Raw genomic sequence first — 24,896 nt, 5'->3', positions numbered from 1 at the left:
TAAGGAGGCGCCAAGGTGCGGGCGTCAGGGGTGGCACTTCAATCTTTGCATAAGAGGAATAGTTGATCAGTGAGACCTCTGCTCCTGTACCCACTTGCATTTACAGTGGCCGACCGTGGACCTGAACGTCGATCATCAGCTTGGAAGATTCTGAAGACTGCATCTGGTTGATATCCATGGGTATAGGGCCCCGACAGTCATTGGCCATATGAGGAGGGGGCAGACCGAGCTGACATGTCCGGTATGGGTACACACTGCACAATACGCCCACCTGTCCGGGTAGTCTTCCCGTGCATGGTTCTTATAGCATCCCAGCAGGACGGAAGCTGGAGGGGATGGCGGCACTGGCGAGGGCGCGGGGGCCTACGTGCACTGACACTGCGCGCCGGACCCACAGAGCCATCCGAGGGCGCAAATTCCTGGACAGGGCGACGCTGTGCAGAACAGGATGGCCCGCGCCGGTCATCGGAACGGATGGCGGCAACGTCTTCGACCTCCGCCAGTGATGCGACGGGCTCCAAGGCGTCGTGGTCGCGGAGGGCCGCCACTTCCGCCTATGATTTCAAACGCTTGTCGGCCGCCGTAGAGACTTCGTACTTGAATGCTAGATCAATGATCTGGTCCAGAATAGGATCGTCGAGTCCGAGGGCGTCGCGCCGGAAATCCGTGTCAGGGGTGGCCTGCATGATGTGGTGGCGGACCATCTAGTCCACGTAGGATTCTTTGGAGACTTGTGTGCTGAAGTGACATTTCCGGCTGGGACCTTGCAGTTCCGCTGCCCACTGGCGATAGGAATGGCTAGCCTTCTTGCGACATCGGTAAAATTCGACACGGGCAGCCAACACGTGGAACCATCGTCGGTAGTAAGCTGCGAGAACCTCACAAATCTGGGAGAAAGTCAAAGAATCCGGAGATCGAGGTTGGATTTTCGTCAAGAGAACATACACCTTGGACTGGTTCTAGGACAAAAAGTAGGAACGACGGGCAGCATCCTGGACAAACTGGTGGATTTTAAAATGCTGCTGGAGCCGCTTCTCGTATGTTTCCCAGTCTTCAGCATCCTCGTTGAAAGCGGGAAACGGCGGTGGCGGCGAAACCGGGCGGTTTTGCAGGAGTTCCGTATACAAACGTTCCTGTGTATCCTGAGAGTTCTTGCAAGACTGTTGAAAACCTTGTAGTAAGTGATGCACACTTTGGACCAGCTGCTGAAGGACAACTTCCGCCATGAGGACGACACATGCAGGCACCAACTCGTCGCCACTTGTGTTGTGACTGACAATTCGCAATTTTTCACAAACACAACTTTTATTGATTTAAGTTCACAAGGTTGATGACAATATCGAAAAAAGTCTCCTAATTGAGGCAAACAAAAGTTCTAGTTTTCCACAAAGGTTCGTGGTAACTCTCTCACACAGTAGGAAGACGTAATCTTCAACGGTCGCAGTACACGAGGTCGGCATCTCTCATGAACTGAACTTCAGGCCTCGTTCTAGCCCGTAAATAGCTGTCTCCAGCCAATCAGATTTTGACATAGTGATACTTCCTGCAGGCCGTGGCTCGAGCTCCCGCTGCAGGAAGTAGTGCTCGGAATGTCTGTTTCCATTACTTTGTATGTAAATAGCCGGTGTTTACCATGGTTGTTTTGGGTACGCCTTGGGCATAGACAATCTCGTCCTCTGTGGTGTTATATGGGTTGCCGACCGTCAGGGGCTATCTTGGCTCCTGTATAACAGGAGAACAGTGGATCTACCTAGCAAGCGGAAAGAAAGACCTGCTGAATCAGATCCATTTGAGATGCCAATAAAATATAGAAAGCCACTTCAAATTAATCAGAAAAAGATTGATGACGTACTGCCTCCTATGGCTTACATACCTGTAGCATGTCAAAGCTTTTTCCGGTCATGTGCTGGAAATAATGTGAACGATGATGAAGTAGAAGAACTTCCTTGTTTTCACATTTACAATTTTTACATTTACAGCGTATAATAAAGTATTAGACTGACTTATCTATTATGTATGTGTGTATGTGAAAGTGCAAAAATTGTTTAAAATTACTAGTTGTTACATAATTTCAAAATAAAACCTTTAATACGTATTTTGTGTTCTAAATTATTTTCAGGGAGACACAGTCATAAGCCATTTTCGACCACATCATAATTAAAATGACTCTCAAATTAATGTTACATAACAGAAAGAAGATTATGTATTTCACACAAGGCTTGCAATGTTTGGCAGTATTATTAAAAGCAAGATGGAAGTTTCTGTTTTGTCTTCAACATTTTTAACTTCCATGAAACTTTAAATTCGCTATATCTCAAAACTAGTTGAATGTGGCTTATGACTATATCTCTCCGACCCCTTCAATTACGAAATTAACGCATGCAAATTGCTTTAACTTCGAACTGTGTGAACCCTAGCGAAATAGGTAAGTTTATTTAATACGATAATGGGTTACTTATTCTGAGTAATGAAAAATAACTTACCACAGACCGCAAAAGCATTGCTAACTAATGATGAAAGCACATTGTAGAAGTTAAATGAACTTGAATTTTCTTCCGTAATACACTTTTGACTTCAAAAGCTTACAAATAGTTCTTCTTCTGGAAAACATGTTGACTGCAGAACAGCAAAGGCTTGAATGATGAATCTGACAGCTGTTTGATACGTTCCATGCAGCACAATGATGGATGAACACTGCTGTTACAGTACTGCAGCAGTTACGTTGACAAAGTGAGTGTAAGGCTGTTCCGCATTTTGGGCACACATCTAAAAATGCACGGCCTTTGTTCACTGACAAAGGACAAACCTGCAGTAAGCTGTTATGTCTTTTAACGTCGCAGTACTGCAAAGGGAGCCAAAATGACGCAATACGCAATACGCAATACGCAACTGTAACATTAAATTTTAAAGTGAATGTATCGATATGTTACACACTATTTCCAGAACGGTTGAAGACAGGAGTTGCGCTGTGTTTGCATTCAGTTGGCTGGTTTTACAAGATGACGGTGAAGCCAATATGTCAAAATTTTGTAGATATGTCGTTATGACTATAAACCCCAGAATTGTTGGCCAGTTGTCCACGAGACCAATGTAAATGGCCCCCTTTTCGTCCCAAAAAACGGTAGCCATCGTTTTTCGATTCGAAAACGGAGATTGCTTAAACATTTTGGTTTGGACGAACTTGATTGGCGCCACTGTATTAACTGTTTTTCCGATTCTGCGTTGGCGTACGATATCCACGTCTTGTCGCCAGCAACAACGTGGTAAAACAACCCATTCTTTTCTCTCTGTGCTGATCAGTCAGTATTTTTGATACCTACCCCGCAGATACTTTTGTGATACCCAGGCTATGCAGTGAAAATCCTGTAAAGTAAATTTCCAGCGACATTTCGAAATTCATTAGCCAGTCCACTAACCGTCAATCGCCGATCACTTCGCAGTTTCTGGTTCACTCGATCAACGATGTCGTCAGCACGAATACTGGGCCTGCTACTGCGCAGCTCATCGTGAACATTTGTGCTGCCATTTTCAGACTCGCGACACCATTTTCGAACTTGTTTGTCACTCTTTATTTCACGTCCATACACTAGACAAAACTCACAGTTTTTTTCAGGAGCTGAAGATACTTTTGCCAGCAAAAATCTAATCACACCGCGCAATGCACAACTGGCAGAACGTACCACTGTCTCGACCACTACACTCAGCTCTCAACGACTGGAAAACGACCACTGAATGAAAGCGACACAGCAGTAGCTTCCTAAAGAGACAGGAGACTGAGTTGCATATGTGACACTTCATTAAGGCATGCCGTCAGTTAGATATTGGTCTCAGGACAGGACCTCATTTCTGGAACATGCCTCGTAGATGGTAAATGTATATCCTGTAGGATAGACACACACACACACACACACACACACACACACACAAACACAAACACAGCGGATAGAGCCCTACGTCAGAATACTTTAAGCGCATCTACGATATGAGAGATGCTAATTGCAAGTACACAAAGGCATTAATTGGGTATAATTATAATTTGTAGAAACTGACTTTACTAACCTTTTCCCTTAGGTATGACTCAAATGAAATGCCCGTCTGTTGGCTGTATGTATTAACAAACAGATGTACCACCTGTTTTCTTAACGTACGAGTATTTAATCGATAGGCCGGCCAGGGTGGCCGAGCGGTTCTAGGCGCTACAGTCTGGAACCGCACGACCGCTACGGTCGCAGGTTCGAATCCTGCCTCGGGCATGGATGTGTGTGACGTCCTTAGGTTCGTTAGGTTTAAGTAGTTCTAAGTTCTAGGGGACTGATGACCTTAGAAGTTAAGTCCCATAGTGCTCAGAGCCATTTAATCGATAGGCTCAAAAATGGTTCAAATGGCTCTGAGCACTATGGGACTCAACTGCTGAGGTCATTAGTCCCCTAGAACTTAGAACTAGTTAAACCTAACTAACCTAAGGACATCACAAACATCCATGCCCGAGGCAGGATTCGAACCTGCGACCGTAGCGGTCTTGCGGTTCCAGACTGCAGCGCCTTTAATCGATAGGACAATATTTTAAACAGTCAGTCTGAATGCGGTTAACTACTTCTTGATGTCATAGCAGATAATTCGCTCGCAAGTTCTCGTTTCATTCACCTTTTTAAAACTGGTCTTTTTCTGCACCCTGTATCTATAATTATCAAAAGACGTGTTGCCTGCTTCTGATCTTTGCAGTATAACCACTGGAATTGCTCCAAAAACTGAATCACATCTGATGAATTGTATTGTAATGTATGTTAACCGGGGACCTAGAAACGACGGAGAGGCTCCGTCCCCGCCGCAGCCGCAGTGGTCCACAACCCCACGACGACTACCGCAGCCCACTTCACCCCTCCACCGCCCCACGCTGAACCCAGGGTTATTGTGCGGTTCGGCCCCCGTTGGACCCCCCCAGGGAACGTCTCACACCAGACGAGTGTAACCCCTATGTTTGCGTGGTAGAGTAATGGTGGTGTACGCGTACGTGGAGAACTTGTTTGCGCAGCAATCGCCGACATAGTGTAACTGAGGCGGAATAAAGGAAACCAGCCCACATTCGCCGAGGCAGATGGAAAACCACCTAAAAACCATCCACAGACTGGCCGGTTCACCTGACCACAACACAAATCCGCCGGGCGGATATGTGCCGGGGACCAGGCGCTCTTTCCCACTCCGGAAATCCGTGCGTCCGACCGCACGGCCAACCGGGTGGGCATCTGATGAATAAGCTTCTCAGTTTTCTGTATGCCTCAAGAAGAAAACAAAAATAGTTGCATTGTTGTTGATTTACCATGTTTGGTTTGTAGTGGATGTTTCCAAGTATTCATAGTAACTACACTCTAGACTCTATATCTAATTACACCGTGGGGAGTAAACTCACTGGCTTTTTACTTTTGGTGTTACGGCCCAGACGTCTTTATTTATTTAGTCATTTTACCTGGGAATAATGCGACCATCCAGTCGTCTCTTGCACCTAGCCAGGCATTCTTCATACACTCCTGGAAATGGAAAAAAGAACACATTGACACCGGTGTGTCAGACCCACCATACTTGCTCCGGACACTGCGAGAGGGCTGTACAAGCAATGATCACACGCACGGCACAGCGGACACACCAGGAACCGCGGTGTTGGCCGTAGAATGGCGCTAGCTGCGCAGCATTTGTGCACCGCCGCCGTCAGTGTCAGCCAGTTTGCCGTGGCATACGGAGCTCCATCGCAGTCTTTAACACTGGTAGCATGCCGCGACAGCGTGGACGTGAACCGTATGTGCAGTTGACGGACTTTGAGCGAGGGCGTATAGTGGGCATGCGGGAGGCCGGGTGGACGTACCGCCGAATTGCTCAACACTTGGGGCGTGAGGTCTCCACAGTACATCGATGTTGTCGCCAGTGGTCGGCGGAAGGTGCACGTGCCCGTCGACTTGGGACCGGACCGCAGCGACGCACGGATGCACGCCAAGACCGTAGGATCCTACGCAGTGCCGTAGGGGACCGCACCGCCACTTCCCAGCAAATTGGGGACACTGTTGCTCCTGGGGTATCGGCGAGGACCATTCGCAACCGTCTCCATGAAGCTGGGCTACGGTCCCGCACACCGTTAGGCCGTCTTCCGCTCACGCCCCAACATCGTGCAGCCCGCCTCCAGTGGTGTCGCGACAGGCGTGAATGGAGGGACGAATGGAGACGTGTCGTCTTCAGCGATGAGAGTCGCTTCTGCCTTGGTGCCAATGATGGTCGTATGCGTGTTTGGCGCCGTGCAGGTGAGCGCCACAATCAGGACTGCATACGACCGAGGCACACAGGGCCAACACCCGGCATCATGCTGTGGGGAACGATCTCCTACACTGGCCGTACACCACTGGTGATCGTCGAGGGGACACTGAATAGTGCACGGTACATCCAAACCGTCATCGAACCCATCGTTCTACCATTCCTAGACCGGCAAGGGAACTTGCTGTTCCAACAGGACAATGCACGTCCGCATGTATCCCGTGCCACCCAACGTGCTCTAGAAGGTGTAAGTCAACTACCCTGGCCAGCAAGATCTCCGGATCTGTCCCCCATTGAGCATGTTTGGGACTGGATGAAGCGTCGTCTCACGCGGTCTGCACGTCCAGCACGAACGCTGGTCCAACTGAGGCGCCAGGTGGAAATGGCATGGCAAGCCGTTCCACAGGACTACATCCAGCATCTCTACGATCGTCTCCATGGGAGAATAGCAGCCTGCATTGCTGCGAAAGGTGGATATACACTGTACTAGTGCCGACATTGTGCATGCTCTGTTGTCTGTGTCAATGTGCCTGTGGTTCTGTCAGTGTGATCATGTGATGTATCTGACCCCAGGAATGTGTCAATAAAGTTTCCCCTTCCTGGGACAATGAATTCACGGTGTTCTTATTTCAATTTCCAGGAGTGTATTTTACATTACATAGACTGTGGTAAGCATCTTGTACCACATTTAGAAATTAAAAATTACAATAGTGCATATACGAAAACACACACACACACACAGTTTATATTTATTAACGACACGTGCTACTATAAATAGAAATTAAGAGAAGGTAGGTCTTAATTATAAGCGTTAGTACATTGGGCATGACAGGAAGGGGTTGAAGAGAGGGGGAAACAGGAACGTGAAACTCATAATTAAGAAATGTCAGCGAAAACAAAGTGCCGAAGCTAAAAGAGAAAGAAACATTACTGGGAGTAACGTAGGCTTTATTGTTTGACAGAGAGGCAACTGGACACTTACGTTAATTTTTGAGGAATCCTAATGAGGGTGAGAGAAAGAAGTCCGTTAACTTCTCCTTAAAAGAAACACGGCATTGAATTGTGTGCTGAATGCAGGGTAGCTCCATCCAGAGGATGAAAGCAGCAACAGCGGAGGAATGTGCGAATGTTTTTGTTTTATGAACGGGCACGGTAGGACTTGTGTTTCAGTTATGATGAGACACAGCTGTTCAATCTCTTGCGTGAGGTGCGGGGCTGGGGTGTTTTTGCTCTGAGGAGCAGATGAAGTACACATAGCGAGTGGGAGCCACATAACCTGCCTGACCACAAGCACCCAAAGTCGGCGTATGAAGTACTGCCGTGTTCATACAGAGGAATGTTGGAGATGTGACACAGATAAATCATTCACAGTTAGTTCCAACCGTCTAGCGTTTCCGCTACTGATGCTACGACGAATTACATCATCTGACAAGCACTTGTCGAAGTCATAGAAGCCGGCCAGAGTGGCCGTGGTGTTCTAGGCGCTACAGTCTGGAACCGAGCGACCGTTACGGTCGCAGGTTCGAATCCTGCCTCGGGCATGGATGTGTAAGATGTCCTTAGATTACTTACGTTTAAGTAGTTCTAAGTTCTAGGCGACTGATGACCTCAGAAGTTAAGTCGCATAGTGCTCAGAGCCATTTGAACCACTTTTGAAGTCATAGAACGTAGAATCGCTACTGTATTACGCGTTTGAGTGTATGTGTGTGTTTGTAGAACTACGTGCAGCGTGAAAATATAATTAATGTTGTGATTATCACATGATAAAGTTTACGTACTTACTTAACAGACACATCTACTTTAACAAAAATACCAATTTTAAAGAGAGGCTTCAAGAAGGTAAAATTCTTTATAAATTGAATACATTCGGACGTTATTTTATACACTGATCAGCCATAACAGTATGATCACCAACCCACTGTAGATATAAACACGTCCAGGCGATAGCAGCGTCGTCTGGCGAGGAATGACTGCTAGTCAGACACACGCACTTTGCATGTAGTATCAGCAAGCGTGCTGTCCGTGTGTAGAATAGGGAAGGGGGGCGATCGATCTCAGTTTGGCCGAGAGCAGATTTTGGTGGCCTGGAGGCTCGGCACGAGCGTTTCGGAAACTGCACGACTCGTTGGGTGTTCGAGGAGTGCCTGTGGTTCAAATTCAAATGGCTCCGAGCACTTCGCGACTTAACTTCTGAGGTCATCAGTCGCCTAGAACTAATTAAACCTAACTAACCTAAGGATATCACACACATCCATGCCCGAGGCAGGATTCGAACCTGTCACCGTAGCGGTCGCTCGGCTCCAGACTGTAGCGCCAGAACCGCACGGCCACTCTGGACTGTGGTGAGTGGCTTCAACACGTAACGAAATCAAAGTGAAACCACATTCAAACGCTGTGGAATTGGGCGTTCACCTCTCGGACGTCGTAGGCTAGGCTACGTAATTGGCCGAGAGGCCCCTTGTGGGGCAGGTCTTATTACATTCGACGCCACATGGGGCGACCTGCGCGCCGGATGTGGATGAAATGATGATGAAGACACCACAACACCCAGTCCCTGAGTGGAGAAAATCCCCGACCCAGCCGGGAATCGAACCCGGGCCCATAGGACGGCAATCCGTCACACTCACCACTCAGCTATAGGGGCGGACTGGCAGACTGGTGAAATAGTACAGGTGGCAAACAATGGCGGAACTAACATCAGACTTTAATGCCGGAAAGACTGTAGATGTATGAACACACACGCCGGCCGGAGTGGCCGAGTGGTTCTAGGCGCTACAGTGTTGAGCCGCGCGACCGCTACGGTCGCAGGTTCGAATCCTGCCTCGGGCATGGATGTGCGTGATGTCCTTAGGTTAGTTAGGTTTAAGTAGTTCTAAGTTCTAGGGGACTGATGACCTTAGCAGTTAAGTCCCATAGTGCTCAGAGCCATTTGAACCATTTTTGTGCACTATTCTCAACATTCCTAACGATGGGCCTCCACAGCTGACGAACCATCCCTGTGTCAATGTTGACACAACGACATCGGCAACTAGGGGTGACTGAAATGGGCGTGTGACTATCGGCACTGGATGTTGGCGCAGTGGCAGAGTGTTGTATGAAAGGGGGAATCATCAAGATATGACCATGCCCATGGGAGGGCGCGAATCCGTCGCCTTCCAGGGGACACCTCCTTGACACCTCTACTGCGGGAAAAAGACAAGACGGCGGCGGATCCATTATGCTCTGGGAAGCATTCACGTGGGCGTCCATACGTCCAATGGAGCTCGTGCAAGGCACCATCACGGCCAAGGTGTATCAACACTGGTTGCAGACTACGTGCACCCCTTCGTGCGATCATGTTTCCCCGAGGCAGTTGCATTTTTCGATCTGAACTCGATCGAAAACATGTGGTATGTGACTGAATGTGGCGTTAGAGCTCATCGCCCCTCTCCCCAGAATTTGCGGGCGTTAGATGACTTACGTGTGCAGATGTGGTGCCAGCTCCCTCCAGCGAAATACCAAGGCCTCATTTCTTCTATGCTACGGCGCTTCGCCACTGCTATACGTGCCAAAAGTGGACATTCCGACTAATAGGTAGGTGGTCATAAAGTTCTACCTGAGCAGTGTATTTCTTATAGGAACATTGAAAATTTTTCTTGTGTAGCGTAATTTATGAAAACTACTCGTGTATGTTCTCTTTCTTTGCGTTTCTTGTCCAAATGGATTTTTCTCACTGTCGACTTCGTTGCATAACCAAAGAGTGGAGTGGGACGATCTGATTCAGGATCTGATTCACTTTCAAGCTTTCCACGTGTGCATCACAGACGGTACTGTATATCTGCGTCAAATCAAAAACATATATTTTTTGCAATTCATTAAACAGTTATAAGTCAATATGCAGCAAAAAGCTTCATAAAGAGAATCAAGGACACATTGATTTCATTTATGTAAGTTTACAATTTACAGATGTCTTTTTTCAGCCTAAATATAGTGCTTGCAAATGCATAATTTTGCTCTCTTTTATTTCAAAAGAGATATTCCAACAACGTAAATATTAGAAAAATCAAAAGCAAAATGAGTTGTATTTCCAAGAACAGGCAAAATGTCAAAATCATTACTCTTCAACATACTTCTCATCGTAATGAGACTTCCTGAAGAACTGTAAGTGAGATTCTCTCTCTAGAACGCACCACTTCTTGTTGAAGGTGTTGCTCAGGTAACTGAACTAATAAAAGAAAAAAAGCACAGTGTCGTAGTAGCATAACGGCTTTGCCGCAGTGCTGTCGCCAGTTCCCGTCAGATCACCGAAGTGAAGCGCTATTGGACTGGGCTAGCACTTGGATAGGTGACAATCCAGTGTGCCGAGCGCTGTTGGGGGGTGCACTCAGTCCTTTTGAAGCAAACTGAAGAGCTACTTGTTTGAGAAGTAGCGGCTCCGGGGAGCGGTGTGCTGACTTCATGCCCCTCCATATCCGCATCCAGTGACACCTGGGGGCCTGAGGATGACACGGCGGCCGGTCGGTCCCGTTGGACCTCCGTGGCCTGTTCGGCGGGAGATTAGTTTGTTTTTGTGTTTCAGGACTGCACTGTATTTCTGCTTCAGATCAAAAACATGTAATTGTTTTCCATTCATTAAATAGGTGTAAGTTAATAAGCAAAAAAACTTCATAAAGAAAATCATGGGCACATTAATTTCGTTTATCTAAGTTTAGAATTTGCAGATGTCTTTAATCAAAACACACAGTAGGTACAGCCTAGAAGCAGATGTATTAAAAACAGCGCATAAAAATGATGTCATAAGAACAAATTACGAATTTATCGGTAGCTATTCATTGTGACACAGATATAAGAAATGCGTTAACTGATTTGTGGAGTACGTCATAATAATAACATCAATAATGAATACCAAAAGATGCGTGACGGGTAATAAACTAGGACGTGTTACACATTAAAAGAAAAGTTTAGTAATTAGTATTTTATTTTACTGAAGTACATGGAGTGACACTGTCTCAGCATCTCTAGCGAAAGAATTCTTCTGGAACTCGTCTGGTCCCATAGATTGTGGACATGAAATGTGCAGACTCCTTTGGTGTTCTCGTTCGATCTGGACTATCGAAATCCACTTGGTACAAGCCATATTTCATCCTGCAAATTATAAAATGTAGGTGCGTAAATTATACTTGAATATTGCTTCTACATAAGCGAACATTAAAAGTTTATGATTGTCAGTAATGGGATAGCAATGAAATAATGTCGTCGTACGAAATAGAAAGCAAATAATGACTAATGCAGACTGTAGCTATCAAAACACTTATTAAGCATTAATCTAAAAGATTTGATAAATTCACATATGTTTGTAAGCTGTATATGAGTATCCTGGATTTAACTTGTGGCAGTGTTATGAACTTTCAGTTTGCTCTGTCACATTACTTTGTAACAAACTTACACGAATCAGACCCTTTTTTTCTTGTTTGGCGTCAATAACACTTTATCAGTCCGCAACTCGCGGTCTCGCGGTACCGTTCTTGCCTCTCGAGCACGGGGTGCCAGGTTCGATTCTCGGCGGGGTCAGGGATTTTCACCTGACCCGAGATGACTGGGCCTCGTGTCGTCTTCATCATCAATCATCCCCATTACGGTCGGAGGAAGGTAACGGCAAACCACCTCCATTAGGACCTTGCCTAGTACGGCTGTGCGGGTCTCCCGCATCTTCCTCTATGCTCTGTCAAGAAGCATGGGACTTCATTTCCCTTACCAACACTATCAGATAGTATTATTGGAATCATATGGAGCCTAGGGACTGTCATATTCTCCGTCATTGTAACTCAGAACTAAACGGACTGATAAAAAACAACAGTCATGGAATTGTGGAACTGCGAAGAATTTCGCAGTAGCGCCTTGTCTGGTCTTGTCGTGATTGCTAAGATGAATTGATCCTATTTCTTATTTAATGGAATTTTCAAACTGAATTTCGACCATATTTTTAATAGAGGAGTACCAGCAAAATGGTGCCCTGTGCGGTCACGACACGCCAAACCTCACTGTGCAAATAGCCAGGGATGCGGCAACGGCATCAGACACGAACACGATGCAAGAGACGACCGGATTACGCCTGAAATCTGAGGAAGTGTTTGGCTGAATACGGTAAAATGTCTGGCGACGGAAAGAACAGACTGTCCACGGTCAGCAGCGAATTAGAGCAGTACCACAGAGGTAGCAGCTTCTTACTCGACTCCGTTGTCAGCGATGTTAATGAGCGACTGGCTACTAGTGTAGTACAAAGGAACAGCAATAATTTTGTATCCCGCCTGGTAGGCGGCGCGTGGGTCTGCTCCTGTAAACTGAAGGGTGGGCCGAATGTAGGAAGCGAGTAGGAGCAGGAAAAGGTGAAGTACTGCGGTATTGCGTGTAAGTTAAAATTCTTTTACTGGTGTATGAACGTGTACAAATTATAATATTACTTTCCCTGAGATGAGGACGTACGTGCGAAGCGTACAGGTATCAACGCTAAGAGCTACTAGCAGCGAGACAAAGTATCATTGAAGTAACTGAAGTAACAAAGTCTGTAATGACTAGCCCCCTATGAAGTAAAAGCTAAGTTGCTAGGTCGTCTCCTCGGAATCAAATGGGCTGAATCTGGAGCGGCGCTCTTAGAGCTGCATAGCGCCGGCTAGAGGGCGCTGTCGTCGGTGTCGTAGTGTCAGCCTAGCAGAGCGCACCTACGTTGTGACTTCATAGCTATCGATACCACAAACAAGAGACTAACTAAATGGAATGATATATTTAGAAAGGAGAAGTAATATTTGCAGAAAGTATACAGGGACAATGGAAGACTGAACGACAATCAGGAAACGGCGCAATATGATGAATCCGCAAGTACGGAAGAGGAGGTTGGATAAACGTTGAAAGAAACTGCTGGTATAAGAGATCCGGGGATTAATGGTTTCTAACTCGAATAATCAAAAATGGAGGAAATGAAGCAATTTAGTTAGTAACGGTACAACACCAAAACATTTCACCCACATGCATTTGGTCTACAGAATGGAAAAATCCATTTCCATTATAGTCCTAACAAAAGAGATCCAAAAATGGGTGAAAATTACAGTACAGTAAGAACAGTAGCTCTGGTACCAAATGCTTGCAAAACATAAACATGAGAATTATCGACAAGACTAATTTATGTCCTTCATATACTACAGCAAAGCATTTGACTGTGTAAACCACTCAAAAATGTGGGACGCGCTATTCTTTATGGGAATACCATATCACATTATTCAACTAGTTAGAAATCTGTACTACATGAAGAAGTGAAAAGAAAGTGAAAAACTTGGCCTACGGCTAAATTTGAAAAAAAAAAGTTACTACAGATGGAAAAATCATTCTGCAAATCGATACATACGTATATATTTTTCGGATCTACGATAGCGAAAAGTAGCTCCTGCAGTGAGGAAATAAGAGAAATTGTACATCTTGAAAAAGCTGCTGCAATTAAGTTGCAAAAGGAAAGGAAAGGAAACTGTTACAACTGGCCAATTAAAAATGGCTAAAACTTTAATCTTTCCAGTTGTTTTGTACGGATGTGATTTCAGGACAATGAAATATTATGATTCGAAAGAAAATCGATTTCTTTAAATGTGGGTTTGGAGAAGGATTCTGAAAACTGCATGGACTGAAAATTGAAAAAAGGAAGACAAAAAAGAAATTCTTTGGAGGCCAGAATAGTGCAGATGAAATTAAGATGCTTTGGGCATATCATTATTGCAGGCCAGCCGGTGTGGCCGAGCGGTTGTAGGCTTTTCAGCCTGGAGCCGCGCGACCGCTACGGTCGCAGGTTCGAATCCTGCCTGGGGCATGGATGTGTCTCATGTCCTTAGGTTAGTTAGGTTTAAGTAGTTCTAATTTCTGACGACCTCAGATGTTAAGTCCCATAGTGCTCAGAGCCATTTTGAACAAACTGAGTTTTTCTTTTTTTTTTATTGATGTGCACAACGTGAACGTATATGCGGTACAACTGGACCGTAACGTGATTTTCTTGAAAACAAAGTTACAGAGAACTACAGTTATGTTACACATTTTTACATAATGTTTATTTACTTTGCATTTAGTACATAATGCATTACAACATGCATGTTACATGTATTCAGTTGAAAAAGACGTACCACGTCTTTTACAAACAGATTTGACACTTATCGTACAGATGTTGTACAGTTCACAGTCCAATATCCCACCATGAACGTCAATGGACTTTTGCGCTCTAGCAATAACTTGTTGTGTTGCTTGTTCAATTGCCTGTGGATGGTTGCTAATCAATTCAGCAGCGTCCACGATGCGACGAAGAAGTTCATCTCGTGTAAATACACCTTCACTTTGTACACCTCTGATTTCATCCAACCCCATAAACAGAAATCTAAAGGTTTAAGGTCAGGTGACCTTAGGGGCCAGTTAATAGCACCGCCACGGCCAATCCAGCGATTAGGGTAAGTACGGTTGAGATGGTCCCTCACAGGTAAGGTAACATGTGGAGGGGCACCGTCGTGCTGGAAGTACATTCCAGTTCGCTTGGCTGAAGGAACGTCTTCCAATAGTTCCACAAATGAATTTTCCAAAACATGCAGGTACCTCTCTCCCGTAAATCGCTGATTGATAGTAAATTGACTTATCAAAAGATTACCGCTCATGCCGCACCAAACATTCATGGCAAAACCAACTTGGAAATTGCTATCCACTGAAGTGTATTTTCCCGTGACCATCGATAATTATTCCATATCGCGAAAACGACTTCGTCAGTGAATAGTAAGTGTGGAAGCAAATGACTATTGTCAGTTACCCAGTGATAGAACTGAAGTCGTTGGGCATTGTCGCCAACGTGGAGATTTTGGACACGATGTATGTGAAAGGGATACAGGTTTTTCGCTTGTAATGTTTCCCATGCACGTGTCTGTGGGACATTCATACGTAGGGACATTCTTCGTATGCTTGTACTGGGACTTCGCTCAACACTTGCGATAATTTCTCCCCGTTCCTGCAAAGTTTGTTGACGTGCACGCTCGGGCGAAAAATGTCTACTTGTGAGAGAGCCTGTTGCACGCAAAGTGATAAACACTTTGGTTATCAACCTGCGATAAGGTAATCGTCGAGTCGGAAAGCGCCTGTGCTATTATTCTCTTGCAACGGTAACACTACCGTCGCAGAAGCCATAAACACACCATATCTGCGTATTCCTCATTACTGTAGACGTTTCGCATTCTTAGCAGCGCTTGTACGAACACAGTTAAGACCATACACTACACAGCTAACGGAGCAGTTGGCGCTACACTACGCAATGCGGCTTACACGGCACAACTGCGCAAACAACGGGCAATTGTACTACGTACGTAACATGATCATAATACGTGGTAGGTTGCATAGCGTAAACATGGCATGCACCCGTGCATTGTTTGCAAGAAAATCACGTTACGGTCCGTTCTAGGCACTTCAGTCTGGAACCGCGCGACCGCAACGGTCGCAGGTTTGAATCCTGCCTCGGGCATGGATGTATGTGATGTCCTTAGGTTAGTTAGGTTTAAGTAGTTCTAAGTTCTAGGGGACTGATGACCTCAGATGTTGACTCCCATAGTGTTCAGAGCCATTTGATCCACGTTACGGTCCAGCTGTATTGTGTATAAGTTCCCGCTGTGCACATCAATTTTGTAGAATTAAAGTTCCTTTCAATACCCACACCTCCATAAAGGAGCATTTGCGGACCTACGTTCATGTAGCAGTTTTTGTTCAGAATTACTTATACTATCACTGTTTAAAATATTGACCTTTCCTCCCCAAACGCCCTGTATATTTTGTTTCTATCGTAAATTACGTGAGAAGTGAAGTAACAATTTTCTTACATGTTCCAGAGCTACTAAGGTTCGTTATGTTTATTCCTGACCTCAAAAGTTGATAGATACGTGTGTTTGATTGAAAAAGAGGTTAAAATACAATATATCAACTCTAACGATTCGTTGAATGATCGGACCCTGAGGTGTGACACTCAGATCGTTAGAGTGAAACAGTCTCCTTAAATCGCCAGTAGTGTCAACTTTTAGCTTCAGGTTTTTTACCTGTGTCTCCCATGACAATCAAATGCTCTTACTATGTGACTTGAGTGCGGGCTAGGATGACAGTACCACTGCGCCGATTTTGGGTGATTTACAGTTTACTCCGATTAAAAATTTCTGATTAGGCACATTTATTTGCAGAAGCAGGAACTCTGCTTCTCTTACATCTTTACCATCTGAAGTACTCAACATGGTAAGGCTGAGATCAGAGCGGCCACATGCACCCACAACGTACCCAGTATTAGCTTCGCCAACAACCCACGGCAGCATGTCACCAGTGATTGGAACAGAATCCGAGAAGGTGCAGTGTGAACGTAGCAGCCAGTGTTTCCTTCACACAAAACTTTGGGACTGACACTCCGTGACTGATGTATAAAACTATTCATCCCCATCTGTTGGAGTATCTTCAGACTCAAACTGGGAATTGTATATAAAGCTGTAGTGCTCCTGAAATCGTAAGCGCATTATGAGCCGTATACATGGCACTACTGTTTGTCACATGATGATGATTGTGTTACAATTTCTGACTGGTCACATAGTTCTTGATTAGAGGTAATCGGTCGTATTCTCCTGGCGCAAAGGTGGCGTGCATGTTTTATTCACTTCACCTCCAAAGTTTTTTCTCTTGTAATTATAATGGTGCTTAACAATTTCCTTATGCTGTCTATACGATCAATTGCTTTTAATTGAGAACAGTATGACTAGCCAGAAATAATCAACCAAGTAGCATCACGTGACGGATACTGGTGTCACTTATACAGCTCGTAATGCAGATAGATCCTTTAGAGCTTTCCATGTGGCTACGATTTATCTCCGAATATCTCTCCCGCCAATGGAGAAGAAACGTCAGTTAATAGTTTCATACACTGATGTCCCACTTCACATTACGAGACTGAATAACGTCTGGTGCCATTGCAGGCGCGCGACGGGATGAGGGAAGTATGTACGCGGCGCCGAGGGGGGTCACAACTGGGGAAACCCATTGATATCGCGTGGTCTGAATCAAGGGAAACACGTCTAGGACGCTATCGGGGTTAGCTCCGCGCCCACAGACCACCGGCTCGTAATTTACGGGAATTGCGCTGCCAGTGAGCAGACATCCGATGCTATACACTTCCTGAAACCTACCGAGGACTTCTAGAATCCATGTCACGCAGAATCGCTGTTGTATCGTGTTCCGATTCGTCATTCATCAGGTGGTCTAATTTCGTATTTATTTGCACTGAGCAAAGGACTTTCAATTAAAATGTCTCCCATGTACGAATATATACAATAGATAATAGATGTACGTGTGCAGGTTGTAGACACGTAACTGACGACGTGGGTTGTGCCGTGAGCTGTGCTCGGATAGTCCAACGATAAGGCAACCGCTTGGGATAAGCGGCAAATACGGTTTCGAGTCTCGGTCCGGCACAGTTTCATTGTCCTTATTCCATTATACAGCTGAAGGGTTTTTCGTATTCGCAACTGCGAATACATTTCGTGCATGCAACTAATTGTTACAGGAGGCACGAATATAGATCTGATGCTACAAATCTCACTCTACCCACAATTTTTGAGGGCTGTTCCACTCTAGCGATATAAGTTTTATTACTCTGGACGCTATGCATCATTGGTCACAAAGTCACACTTAATGGATATAATGGCAATGAAGAGGACAGACAAAGTCAGTAAGGTAATCTGACACGACTCATTACAGCGTATACACTATATTTTACACAATTTTATAGGCATCCGGATGCATGTATTAACTTTAAAGGTCAGAAATACAAAGACTGTAAACATTAGCTTTGGAATGTGTGAGATAATTGCAGCTTCACTTAAGATGTACTTTCCGATAGAAAAAGAACAATATAAACCAACACACTAGTAGGTAACATGGTGAATGTCACTCTGAGTCATTGCATCAGTGAACATAAAACTGATTCTTCTACAGGTATAAAGGCGGAAAAAGAGGTATAAATCGCAGAACAAAAGACAGTTGCACCATTCAAAATGCACTCAGTAAAAATGTTATACTGCCGAAGATAAAGAAATGTTTCGCCACATGAAGATGGGTAAAAGCGCACATCGTGTCAATACAAAAAGCGAATGGCTACTGCATGTCTTCAGAACTATCTTTACCAAATGATCGAGAGTACTGACAGTAATGAATTACACTATTTTTACCGCAATGATAGCAGGATTTTTCACTTTGTGAGAACAAGTGAGAACGCTAATTCACACAGAGCAGTTACATTAATGTGACCGCCTGTCGAGAGCCTGAATAGCCACCTTTTTCAACGTGGACGTGCAGAAAGACAGTGAGGTTCTAGAAGGTGCCGACAAGGATGCGTTGCCATATCGATCCTGGCACCGTGGCCACCTACGCTAGGTTTCTTAGTTGAGGATCCACGCTGCAGACAGTGCAATTGAGGTGCTCCCATAGATTTTCGATTCGGTTTAAATTCGGGAAGATTGCTGGCCAAGGTAGTGCAGTGAATCCCTGCTGGTCCTCTTCGAGCCATCCGCGTACTCTGCGAATCGTGTGACACGATGTAGTGTCCTGCGGGTAGACGGCATCGTGCCAAGGAAAAGGAAACTGCATGTAGGGGTGGACACGGTCCCTGAGGATAGATGCATACTTGTGTTGATCCATTGTGCCCTCCAGAATGACGAGATCAGTCAAGAAATGCCACGAAATCATTCCTCCAGACCATAACACTTCTACCTTCGGCCTGGAGCCTTCCAACGATTGATGCAGGGCCGAACACGCCAACAGCCATGCGTCCAAAGCAGTATAAAACGTGATTCAGCGGACGTCCAGTTGCGACGTTGGCATGCAAATTCCAGCCATTGTCGCCTATGGATAGCAGTCAGCGTGGCTGCGTGAACCAGATACGTGCTGCTGAGGCCCATGTGCACCAACGTTCGCTGAACCGTCGTCATTGAGATACTGTCGGTAGTCGCTTATTCATTTGGGTGGCCAGTTGCTCAACAGTTGCACGTCTTTCAGCCCTGTCATCTATTGATCCACGCTGCATCGAAGTTGCCTCGGCAGTAGTTTTGTATAACTTCATTTGCCGTATAAGATATACTTTAACCACGGTGGCACCCAAACAGTTTACAGCCTTAACCGTTTCGGAAATGCTTCCACCCGTGGCCCGAAGGCCGATGACCATGCTCTCTTGCACGTCAGGTGAATCGCTCCATTTCCATAACGGCAACATTGCACGCTTTTCCGCGTCACCCTTTCTCGCTTTATATACTCTCCACCGCTAGTGCAGCCACCTACATATGTGACTGGTTTTTGCGCGTCGACGTCGAATGGAGGTGGTCGTCAGATTAATGTGACTGCATTGTGTATTAATTTATCGCAACAATCATTAAGGTAAATCATAGCTGGGATAACTAACGAGTATCCCAGTTGCCACTCCAGATTATCCATGAGACTCCAGCACGTGTAGCCGACCACGGGAACGTTGTCTAGGTTCACAGCTTGCAAAAGGGCAGGAAGGAAAGCCTGGAAGAGACAACAATTTAGGTAGGCTATTAGCGGCTCTTCAAAATAAGTGATACAATAATTGGAAGCAGATCTCGTTAGCAATCGCGTACTCACCGCAAAATACTCTACTCTGTCTGTGTCATTCAGACCGACGCTACCGTCGTTGCCTAGGCCATTTTCCGACACGAAAATGGGGTATCCAGGGTATTCGGCAACCAACCAGTTCAGTATCTTTCTGAACCCTGCGGCTGACTGATCGAGTGGAATCTGAAGCAAGAGAAATACGTGTCTGAGTCATGCATATGAGATATATTGACAAATAAGTAGACTTTGTATATACATCCAGCGTCATTCATAGTATGCTTTTGTCAGCAATAATTACGAATATTTCTGCATCTCGTTGGGCGTATCTGTCAGAAAAGAACTGCGTAAGGAGAGCATACTGAACCACTCACCTATTGCGTGAGACAGTGTAAGGAACGTCACATGCACTAAATAACAATGACGTGCGTTGGGAACTCAGATGAGTTGGAGAACACGCAGTGTTAATACCGATATTCGGCGACGTTATTTCTTTATTTTCCTTAATCACTGAGGAAATCATAGCGTCAAGTGAAAAACTAGATAACGCAACAGGCATTTGTAGTATGGCTGTGAACCTGCCCGTGTACTTTAGGAGTACTTTTCGAATTACCGCGAGGAGTTGATTGAGGCGAGCCATAGCGTCCAGAGGGAGAGAACTAGTGGCAGAAGTTGAGCTGTGAGGGCAGGTCATGCATGGGCGCACGTCATGTAGTGTGATGGCTTTTTCGCTGGCTGTCGTGTTGCGAGTCACCCGTTCAAAACCTACCGCCTGCTAGTATTTATTAATTAGTCCACGTTTGGACGTCGTTGCGAGCAGAAGTGCGCTGCGGCCGTGCTAGAGCTTAGCGTTACTCCGAAGTAGGTGAGCAATCGGCAGCCTAGAATCAGTACAAGGTAAGGCGACCGCTCCAGGAGAGCGACGTGCGTCAGCACAGGACTGGGGACTGGGTGTGGGGGAAGTCCCGAAGCTGGGGAATTTGGGCGGCTGTTACCCGCATGTCCTTCGTGTAGGAGATCGTCCAGGAAATGGCGGTGTCAGAAAATCGTAAAGGAGGCTATGTTACAGCTCTCTGAGATTCCACAATAACTAACAGATATTAGCGCAAACCTGAATACATCTGCGATTTCCGAGAAATGAGGAACATCCAAAGACCCAATAATACCCCAATATCTTTAAAACATCGAAGTTAATCTCTAACAGAGAATAAACTTTTTCACAACGAACCTCTGAATTAGCAACTTTCAATCGCTTCATGCGATTTTAACAAACGGTTTCTTAGGTGACAGCATTGCACTCGTGGTAGCTGTCATCCCTGAAAGCTACCTCGGCCCGTGTGGCCGAGCGGTTCTAGGCGCTTCAGTCTGGAACCGCGCGACCGCTACGGTCGCAGGTCCGAATCCTGCCTCGGGCATGGATCTGTGTGAAGTCCTTAGGTTAGTTAGGTTTAAGTAGTTCTAAGTTCTAGGGACTGATGACCTCAGATGTTAAGTCTCATAGTGCTCAGAGCCATTTTTTGTCTCATGCAGCTGCTTCTTCTAGCCTTGTTAAACAGATCGTTTTGTGTTACAGTGTAGTCCATTTGCACCTGGAGCAAAGACAATAAAGAGCGAAAGAATGAAAGTTGTAGAGGACACGACAGACTCAAAAAGAAACCACGGTGAAGAGGTCACGAATAACCGACTAAAATTCTCCAGCTCATCCATGGAAAACGAATTTCAGAGAATTTTTAGTGTTGCCAGCACTATGGTTGACTTGGAATTGAAATAAATGTGTTGGGGCTGAGAGAGCTGAGATACATTGAAAGATAAAACTGAATAAAAATGCTGCAGCTTACACACTTTTCATCTAATGGGGCATACATAAATATCAAAACAAATTCAGAAAACAATATAATTAAGCTATCAATATCGCAGTATATTTTGCCAGCGGATATTTCTCCGCCGTGGTATATTTAAGCCATGGCGCACTCTTCAGTAGCCAGTCGATTACGTCACGACCTAATTCACGATCCAGATCACGAGAAACTCATGGTATTGCTACGTTGATAATAGTCAAGGTCGATAATTTCTGTTATCGTTTTGTTACGTGTAACATTACTTTTCGATGGTGTGACTGCAATAAATATTAAATATCAAACTAATTGTGGAATCATCAGTCATTGGGTGCAATACAGACTACCGTCCAAACCTACGGACATGAAAGTGATTCTCAGATTTGCAATAATCTATGAGACATTTCTCTAACCAGTACCGGTACCGCCGCGGTGGAGCATATAAGACCGCGCTTGGTATCTTGTCGTCAATTTTGTGACTCACTCTGAGGATGGCCGGACGATACGCGGAGGAAATATCAGTGGAGGAAATTTTATTTGCGCGGCTGTATGACCGAAATTTAATGAACTATTCATTACGCCGCGATAAGTTGAAAATGCACATTTCTCTAACCAGTTTGGCTTGCTTGCAACCTCTTTGCTTGATCACTGTGACAAACCTAAGGCGTATCTGTTTTGTTCTCGGTCAATACTTTACCTTCACAGGTGTGGAACATACGGTCTCTCTCGTTTGAAAATGTTTTGCCGTTACTGTTGGCCACTTCTTTTCTGGACTTTGAACACTAGAGTCGAAAAGGCACCTTGTGCTGTGTTTATAATATTGAGAAGAGAGCTGCTTTTGTCTGGCAGAAATCTCGCTGTTGAGCAGACGTTGCTGTGCATGAGGAAGCGTATGAGACCAAATCAATTTATTTACTATGATGAAGGATAGTTTTGTGAAGAGAGATAATTTTGGATGGTTGGTTGTACCACTCTGCAAGTAGGTATATGATTGCGTTATTTCGGCTCAGTGCAATAGATGCTCAAAGGTTGCTTTCACTAACTGCCTGGAAGAAGGTTACTGTTTCACTGACTGCTTTATTTACTTCTGTGCTATTCGAAACATAAAAATAACTTTTCCTGAGGTGTAATATTTATTTTACCAGGTATCAGTCATGTATTTCAGACGACTTTACTTTGGTTTGTAAAGCTGAATGTAGGTTGGAAAATTCCTACGGCACTGTAAAGCTTTTCTCTTGACTTTAAAGCCAATATAGATTACTTGATGTACTCACGTCTTCCAAATTCATTTGGCAGAACCACATCATTCTTGCTATTTGAGCTGTTTGCATGCACCGCGCTTATGTACTGCCATCTCGTTGTCTTACGAAATTTAAGTGACAGCCACTCTGATGAACGGTCACTCAACTACGGAGTTGGGTCTCAGAATTATAAATAATAATAAACAGAATCTCTCTGTGGTGTGCGTACCGTAAGACCTTCGGCACACACACCATCAGATTATTTGACTTGTCGCTCTAACTAAGTAGGCAAGTGTCAGCAATATGTCTCGTGGTCTTATCGTGGCGTGTTTATCTTCTGCCGTTAGGTCAGACGATAGAAACGCCACTTGCATGCTTAGAGTAGCAGATTGACGGTGACTAACTTTAAACAGAACTTGATTAATTTTCACACACAAGCATAAAAATAACTTAACTTGGTTCTGGATGCTATTGACAACGGACATCTGTATTTCCTTTGGTCTTGGTATGTTAATCTTATTCTCACATATCTCTGATAGTTGACAAAGCGTCTATACATTTCTCTTCATGGCGATGTACACGAATATGGTAATCTTATTAGGCGCAGACTGAAACTTGACTATAGAGTAATGCAGACTAATGCAGATTGACTAATCGGAGGTCTGTACACTCGTTATAATACCTCGCGCGTTCAGGTATCACTGCGCGAGTGTGATCCGCGAGGAGAAAAGGTTCTACGTTAGCAGCAATCTCATTGGCTGCGTTACATATTAATATGCGGATTGGCGGAAGCAGAATTTGGTCCGTCTCAAAGACAGCGCCATTTCGTAGTGCGGAAACGGATGAGCGCTGCGTCTGCGCTGTTGTGCTTAGTGGGGCGCGCTCTAATGGGAAAGTTGTATATGCGCTGACTACGCGGAACTATGTACACAACACTCTCTGCATGCTAGTTAGGTATCAGGTGATGATAAAATTTATGTCGACGTACACTTGGCTGGTGGCTGCTCTTATGAGACACTGTGTTGTTTCGCTTAAATTATCTAATACAATGTTATGTACGTAGCGAATTAGGATTATAACTGATCAGTTGGATTACTCGCTATCTTCTGAATTTTGATTTTATGTGTACACAATAGGGCAGATAGCACTATTGCTCATCTGCACGCTATATGTACTTAGGCTGCACACGTTCGAAGTAGACTATTACATTCAGGAAACTATTCATTAATGTGCTAATCACATGTATTAGCTCGTGGGTTCTCATTTCCTTTCGTTGGGCTGAATTTATGAAAGTGTGTGCTGTAAGATTATTTTCTGCTTATTTTCGAATCAGATTGCATTACTAAATTTGTTGTCTTGGGCATTATAAATTTACATTCTGCATATCTTCAAACTATCAGAGTTTCTTTGTTACTAACAACTAATGTAGTCTTTGTTCTTCATCCCTTCCCCCCCCCCCCCTTATCTACCCTCACCCCTCTCTCTCTCTCTCTCTCTCTCTCTCTCTCTCTCTCTCTCTCTCTCTCTCTCTCACACACACACACACACACACACACACACACACACACACACACACACACACCTTTCAATTGGAAACGCCAGTAAACTGCAGATGACACTCCAAGTCGTTCACTGAACTAATATAGAGATCACCCTACTCGACAACGGAAATTAATCATCGATGCCTTAAAAACGAGAGAAGTCACGTCTGGTGTGCGTTGTATCCAGGAGATAGGATTTCATTTCGGGCCCACTCGTAGTCGAAGAAGTCTAGTTCACTCCCCTTACAAAGTCGAGGACATTATAGCTTTTGAATCGACACATAAATGTTTGACTAACATTTAAAACGTCTGAAGTCAGTCCATTACCCCTTCCTTGAAAATGGAGA

At 44.9% G+C, this 24,896-nt stretch overlaps 1 protein-coding gene across 1 annotated transcript in view; it reads right to left on the bottom strand.

The window, feature by feature from the left end:
- Positions 1–554: 554 nt before the first annotated feature.
- Positions 555–24,896, bottom strand: part of LOC124622775 (myrosinase 1-like) — a 55,520-nt gene continuing 31,178 nt past the window's right edge. Inside the window, exons 5-6 of the mRNA XM_047148567.1 lie at positions 19,966–20,118; positions 555–704 (exon numbers count right to left, since the gene is read on the bottom strand). Coding sequence (XP_047004523.1) covers positions 555–704; positions 19,966–20,118 — 303 coding nt within the window. The remainder of the gene's footprint in view (positions 705–19,965; positions 20,119–24,896) is intronic.

Source organism: Schistocerca americana, chromosome 7 (assembly GCF_021461395.2).
Source record: "Schistocerca americana isolate TAMUIC-IGC-003095 chromosome 7, iqSchAmer2.1, whole genome shotgun sequence".
Classification (NCBI taxonomy): Eukaryota; Metazoa; Arthropoda; class Insecta; order Orthoptera; family Acrididae; genus Schistocerca; species Schistocerca americana.
This window is presented reverse-complemented; position numbering and strand designations above follow the sequence as displayed.